Here is a 7683-nt window from a genome sequence, read left to right on the forward strand (position 1 = left end):
TCACGGACTTCAACTCCCAGAATTCCTGAGCCAGCCAAGCTGGCTCAGGAATTCTGGGAGTTGAAGTCCGTGAGTCATAAAAGAGCCGAGGTTGCCTACCCCTGCCCTATACCATTCCACACAAGTGGCTGTCCAGTCTCTTCTTAAAAGCCACCAGTGATGGAGCACTCTCAACTTCTATGTTGTATATCAGTGTTGTATTGTACATCAGTTTTGTACATCTTTGTACATACAGCGTTTTAATTTCTGTGTTGTACATCAGTGTTGTGACTTTTTCATACATACAGTTTATCATTCATAAAAAGGTAAAGGTTCCCCCGCACATGCGTGCTAGTCGTTTCCGACTCTAGGGGCCAGTGCTCATCTCCGTTTCAAAGCCGAAGAGCCAGCGCTTGTCCGAGGACGTCTCCGTGGTCATGTGGCCGGCATGACTAGACGCCAAAGGCGCACGGAACGCTGTTACCTTCCCACCGTAGTGGTCCCTATTTTTCTACTTGCATTTTTACGTGCTTTCGAACTGCTAGGTTGGCAGAAGCTGGGACGAGTAACAGGCACTCACTCTGTTACGCGGCACTCAGGATTCGACCCACCAAACTGCCGACCTTCTGATCGACAAGCTCAGCGTCCTAACCCACTGAGCCACCGCGTCATATCATTCATATTATAATATAATTTACCAAGAAACTCATCCACGCCAATAACTAAGGAATTGTCTCAGTGGCAAATTTCAGAACTGTGTTGCCTTCACATTTTTGTTGCATTAAAACCAGTCTCCGTTGAAAAATGTTTAAATTCTGGTTTTCTTGTTCTGAGGGCAAAAAGAAAATATTCAGAGTTGTCCAATGATTAGGAGGCTCCATGGTCTCTTATAACAGTATCTCATTGTGGTAATAAGGAAGGGGTTTTTTTGGTTTTGTTTTTTTTACTTTTAATGGGGAAATACTTGTTCTTGGGAAAATAGTCCACTGCTCCCATAAATACGATACTGTTTATAATCCTGCCTGTATTTCCTCTCCCCAAATTTACAGCATTCCTAAATTTCCTTTTGCCTTTTTTTTGCTCTTTCTCTCCTTCCCCACCCCTAGGAAGAAGTGCAATATGGCCGCAGTTCCCTGGCTATGTTGATGGACACTTGTGATAAATTTGGAAATTCTAATCCAGTTCAAGAATCAACCTCTCCGAGAAGAACTGAGAACAATTTGGAAAGAAAACCTTACCTTTTAGGAGTAGAGTCTTTTGCTCCAAAACTCTGGAGCACCGAAGGCATGGGAGATTCCTATACAGCCACTTTCCCCAATGGGAATGGATTGATGTCTCCTTCAGCAAGCCCACAAGCCTCCACCACTTACAGCAATGATTACAGCCCGTTTCCCCATTCCTTCCCAGCCTCGCCCACAACTCAAGATCCTTCTTCGTTGCTGATGCCTAAGGGGCATCCGTCTCCTGATTGTCTTCCCAGTGTCTATACCTCCTTGGACATGGCACACCCTTATGGCTCCTGGTACAAGGCTGGCATCCACCCAGGTATCTCTACCAGCTCTAGTAACCCTACGGCCTCTTGGTGGGATATGCATTCCAACAGCAACTGGCTGAGTTCTCAGCCACAATCCGATGGACTTCAGGGTTCCTTACAGTCCATGCCGAGTCAGGCGCCCATCAGTCCCCAGCTACCCAGTTACACTTCCGAGTTCACAACTTTGAATCCTGCTCCTTACCCTGCAGTAGGCATTTCTTCTTCATCACACCTTCTCCCTTCAGGACAACATGTGCTGCCCCAAGAAATGTATAAACCCAAGCCAGTGGCCAATAACTCCCTGATGGAAAGTGGGATTGCCTTGAAGTCTGGAAGAGGGGGCTCCTTTGGCAGCACAACCGGCAGGTCCACTTGTGACTGCCCTAATTGCCAAGAACTAGAGCGGCTTGGGGCCTCGGCAGCCAGCCTGCGGAAGAAGCCTATCCACAGCTGCCATATCCCAGGCTGCGGGAAGGTCTATGGGAAAGCCTCACATCTCAAAGCCCACCTGCGGTGGCATACCGGGGAGCGTCCTTTTGTCTGCAACTGGCTTTTCTGCGGCAAGCGTTTTACGCGCTCAGATGAGCTGGAGCGCCACGTTCGCACCCATACCCGAGAGAAGAAATTTACTTGTTTACTCTGTAACAAGCGCTTCACTCGTAGCGACCACCTCAGCAAGCATCAGAAGACCCATAATGAAATGGGAGTAGGCAAACCCCCAGAAGGTGAAGCCGAACGAGAAGAAGTTGCTACGGTGGCTAGTTCTCCCAACGCTGCAGCCCTTCAAGATGGCCTGGCTGGAGAGGAGAAAGATGCCACCAGCCCTGAGCAAAGCAGTCTCCTGGAAATCTAATGGGTACTGTGTGTGATCCGGCTTGCTTACTTCATACCATCTCCACCATTCTTCTTTGAATGCTTCCTGCTAAATAATTTATTTGTGGATGAAACACAACCGCTGTTGCTGTTAGCCGTTCCTTTAGCTACGATTGTACCTTATGTAAAGCTTCCCTAGCCCCAATCCAGAAGCAAATTCAGCTGGGACCTCAGAAGATCTATGACTTTGTGGCTAAAGACTCAGAGGCAAATTCTGAAGCTACATTCTCTATTCTTTCTTAAGCTGTTAAAACCAAAAGAGCTACCTGCTGAGGTCTCTATATGATCACTTGGATAATGGCCAAATTGTCGAACTCATAATATCATGTGTAGCAGGCTGGGCAGGACTGAAGTAAATTTTTCTCAGGGTATGTATAGGAATCATTTTCCATCTCATGTAAACCCACTGAGCATATGATTCTGAGCATCTCTCCTCACTTTCTGGCACCTGTAGGTGATGGGGAAAAAACAAGGCAAGTGGCTTGGGCCTTCTTTGAGATTAGAACACTCTATCTCAGGGATAGGCAACCTTGGCTCTTTTATGACTCGTGGACTTCAACTCCCAGAATTCCTGAGCCAGCACACCTGACTCAGGAATTCTGGGAGTTGAAGTCCACAAGTCATAAAAGAGCCAAGGTTGCCTACCTCTGCTCTATCTGCACCGTTGAACATGCCCTTGTTCCCAGACTCTAAGGAAGCAGTGCAATCTCTTACTCAGAAGATAATAGCCAAATAGTCATCTCGCAGTGAGATGGGTGGCAAACAAATTTAAGTAGTATATAAATTAATAAGTTGGTTAGCTTCAGATGCTGAAAGAGTGCTTACTATTATTATACCTTTAAGAGCTACAAGAAAAGGCAAGTTTTACAAGGAATGGCTCTTCAGGTGACTGACAGCATTGACCAGAAAAGCCATAGCTGGTAAAACTCTGCCTGTTTGTGAAGCTCTTCAAGATGTGTAAGCCTTGGCAGTATCCAGATATGGAATTTTACTACTAAGCCTCCACCCTTTCTTTAAATAAACTTGAAAGCTACTGGTTAGAAATTGTTGCTTCAATGCATATAAAAAAAGGAACTTTGCTATTAAAATCCCATCCTATTTTAAATGAAACATCTTGGTTCAGAAGGACAAATTAGCAGCCAATTAGAGAGCCATTACTCTCTACCATCAGTATAAATAGGGATTCTATTCTCCCTTGATCTCTGTCCATATGTTTTTTTGATGCAAGGTCGGCAAGGACTGTGCAGTTGATTGGGTCACGCAGTGATCACTACGAAGAAGATTTTGGGATTTTGCCGGTAGAATTTCTGCCTGTTGCCCTGGTTTTGTATGAATGTTACATACTACGCCAAGAACTCGTTTGGCCCATATTTGGAATATTAGGGCTGTGACCTGATACAGTATAAATGGACCGTTCCACTGAAGTGCAGAAATAGAGAAGTTCTAGTGTTCTTTACTTTATTGAGGTCAAGGAACTTGAGGAAAACCAATAACTTTGTAGGAAAAAAATAAGAAGAATAGCTCGAAAGATATCCCACATAGGTGCTACAAGGCTGTTTTGGAACTTTCTCTTCCCCTATATTTAATCTAGAAATATATTTATCCTTAAATTATGATGAAAAATAAATAGAGGTGAGGAGGTGGCTGGGTTCTCCAAAACGCCTCTAACGAAAGGCATCTATTTTCTGATCAGAATTGTCTCTCTGTTCATTGGGGGAGGGCTTTCCTTGTGCAAAACAGTGCCATCTGCAACCTGCTCTGTTCTTTTTAGTTGTAGCTTCATATTTCGGGGTGGGGTGGGGGAAATGGAATATTTATCATCTAAAATGCTTTTTAAGTTGTGTTCATTTTTGATAAATGATCCAGTGGGTTTGGAAACGCTCATTAATATCAGAAATTTTGAGAAGCAAATTCTCAAATTTGGAGTGTTCTCATTTTCGGTTTAAGCAAGCCACCTAATCGGGTGCTTAACCCTCTATTGTTTTGGGGCGTTACTCCTATTCAAAAGTCTAATTTCTATGGACCTATGTGGTTAAATGCTTCCCACCTTGCTCTGATCTGCTTGCTTTTGAGCTCAGGTCAAGGCCATCGGATAGGAGGATGATTAATACCCAACAAGAAGTCATTGCTATATATATATGTTCTATAGAGTTCTCACTTTCCACCTTGCAGTATTTAGGCACACTATTTCTACTGAGTTTCTGTGTGCTGCCCCTGCTTCCAACATCATTAATTGGCTGTCAAAGGGAACCTCAAACGAGATGAATTCACAACATGGAGAAACTCTAAAGGTTTTGAGAGAGGGGAGCTACTATTAGCTAGTTAATACAAAATGTAGTCCAGCACATTGCTTCAGAAGTGCAAATCATCACTTTCTCTGTTGTTTGCCTGCTCAGGCAACTCAGATGGAAACTCATTTTTGCTTTGGATTTTTGCTTACTTTTAATTTAAAAAAATAACATAAAAATATAAGCTATGTTGGGGGGTGGGTGGGAAAGAATGCCATAAGAAACTGGATGCTTATGTATGGAAGTACAATCCAATCTGGTGCTACTGTACCACATTTCTAATAAAGTGGCACTTTTACGGCCTGCAAAGTTCCTGCTTTTCTGGAGCCTTTGTAGCTGATCACAAAGCATGCAAGCTGGGGGGACCTGGGGTTTCTTTCTTTCTCTCTCTCTCTCTCTCTCTCTCTCTCTCTCTCTCTCTCTCTCTCTCTCTCTCTCTCTCTCTCTCTCACACACACACACACACACACACACACACAATTTTCAAATACAGCCACAGATTTCCTTTCTGCAATTTGCAAGAGTTGCAGGAGTCAAGAAGTGTCTTAAGAGTAAACAGTGAAATACATCCTTCTTCTTCTGCAAGTCCATCCCTCTAGAGCAGGGCTTCTTGAACTTCACAACTTTTAAGCCTTCAACTCCCAGAATTCTCCAGCCAGGACTTAAAAGTTCTCAAGGTTGAGAAATGCTAATTTAGAGTGTACCTTCCTAGCTGAGGAAGGCAAATCTGGACGACCCTTTTTAAAGAACTGAACTGTGGGGCGGGGCACTGGCCTCCCTCCCTCTCTTAATAAAGGGCTTGAGTTTTGTTTTGTCTTTGCAGCAGTAGCATCTTTGCCCTTGGAGTCAGTTATCTTAGAATTGGCGAGGGAGGCAGGCATTGCCTCTAGGGGTCACCGAGAGGTTGAGTGGGTGTCCCCTGCTTTTAGTTCCCAGGGCTAGGGAGGAATTGCACGCCCCAGGACAATTGCCACACGCTTTCCTTCGGGAAATGGTGACTACTAGAGCTCCCAGCCTCCCTCCCAGATCACCCCTTTGGAACAAAGACCTTCTGTCAGCAGGGCTTTCACAAGAGCACAATAGACTTTTGTGAGGAGACAAACTCTCATCAAAAGGAAGGGCAATTACAGCCAACACCAGCCAGGCTGGACTTTAATTCCTTGAGGTTCACTATATTGCCACAGTTCATATCTGAGAATGAGATGCCCCTTGGAGGCTTTCTTCCCATCTAGGCTTACTCATAACCTTAATACCAGTCTAAGGCAGGTCACGAAAATGGCCCTTCCACCCACTTTAAAGAAACCCCACTCACTGTGTAGATACACCTGTTCCACTGTCTGAGGTAGGCTGCTTCACCTTACTGCAAGGCTGGGGCAGCCCCTTCTTATTTGCTGTAGTATTAAGCCTCTCTGGCTAACAGGCATCCAAAATGCTGGCAGAAGGTTGTTTTTCTAGCAGTACAAGAAAGAGCATTGGAATTTTGGAAGTGGGGAGGGGAATCTCCCATAAGAGGGTAGGTAAGTGCAAACAGGACATTTTTTTTGAAATATAAAATTCTGGGAACAAACAGTAAGGTAGACTTCACTTCCTGTCTGTCAGTTTTTCAAAACCTGGCACTTCACACTTAGCAAGTGAATACTTAGCTAGACTGATGGTTGGCCTTGACCAGCAGGACGCTGACTAAGTGACCCACATTGTTTAAAGCTGTTTTAGCTATTTGGTATGTCGTCTTGACTTACAAAATAAGAAAATACCATTTGTATGAGATTAGGAATGTTTCACATAGATTGCCACCGGGATGCTGCAATCAAGTAGAGCACATCTGCAGTACAGACGTGTATAAGAGAAAGGCAGGATAAAAATCAATTTACTAAAAGTATAACACTAGTGTGAGTATCCTTGTGGGTTTTATGAATTACACCTGGGAAATTGGATTTAGCTGATGCAAAGAATTCTGTAGTAATTCCTACTTCCTTTTTGCCCAGTGACATTGTCCCAAGATTCCCTAGGAATAAATCTGTGAATCTCCATACTACTATCCCAGCTAATGGCCACTCATGACCACCTACTTATAGAGCGCTGCATTCTTAAAATTGCCTAGTCAGTCACTAACCAGGCATAACTTTACTTGTTGGATCTCACAGTACATAATAGAGCTGCTCAGCACCAGACTCAAAGAGGAAAAGCACTGAGAGAGCTAATTTAACAACTGTCAGCTACTCCTTAAAGCAGCTGCATCTTTTCTCAGAATTGTATGGTTGATCACATCTGAAGCATAGTCTTGGACAAAAAGCTATGTTTGATTTTGGGAATCACCAACTGGCAATATACTGTAAAAGATCCCGATGTACTCTAAAACGCCTTCTTCTGTTTGAGTCTAAAGCTGTCAGGCACAAAAATCAAATCCACACATATAGACTATAAACCAGCTATTTTATTGCTCAAGTCTATTTCACATCAGTCAGACTTGTCTAACCTGGGAAAGGTTAGATAAGGTTCAATGGCATTCAAGGGAGGGGTGTGTGTGTGTGTGTGTGTCAGACCTTTCCTCTTATATCTACGTAAGGATTCTAGACTGATCCCCTGCTTGACTGTTCCTCCCAAATGGGACACTCTCTCTTTAACAGAAGCACTGCACCCCCCCTAACACACAGCGAAATGGTCATGGGCCACCATTTTAGAATACACCGAGTCCTTGTTTAGTTCTTTCAATCCTGCATAATGTCCCATGATCTTCTGTGGCTACAGAATGTTGGCAAGACTTCATTACATCAATATTCTTCTATTTGACCAAGCTGGCAACAGTGGATTGAATGACCAGCTGAAATTATAAAAGGGATACTTTTTGTTTTTAGCCATGTTTTTATGGGTTATTGTGAGCCTCCTAGAATCATTTATATGAGATTGGTGGCCAGATAAGTCCGCTAAACAAACAATCGCTTGCAAAAGTAGCTTCTAAATTTTCCATTTCTAAAAGCCACATAGCACATGTTCTTTCAAAGAAACCAC

The 7683-nt window shown here is 43.7% G+C and overlaps 1 protein-coding gene across 1 annotated transcript; it reads left to right on the forward strand.

The window, feature by feature from the left end:
• Window positions 1–855: 855 nt before the first annotated feature.
• On the forward strand, window positions 856–2366 carry SP7 (Sp7 transcription factor; the record flags this gene model as incomplete). The annotated part of the gene is made up of 1 exon (XM_083351541.1): window positions 856–2366. Exon 1 carries the CDS (start codon window positions 1119–1121, stop codon window positions 2364–2366), a length of 1248 nt encoding a protein of 415 aa, XP_083207667.1. The 5' UTR covers window positions 856–1118.
• Between the last annotated feature and the right edge of the window lie 5317 nt (window positions 2367–7683).

This window comes from Vipera ursinii (genome assembly GCF_947247035.1).
Source record: "Vipera ursinii genome assembly, chromosome: 2".
NCBI classification, from domain to species: Eukaryota; Metazoa; Chordata; class Lepidosauria; order Squamata; family Viperidae; genus Vipera; species Vipera ursinii.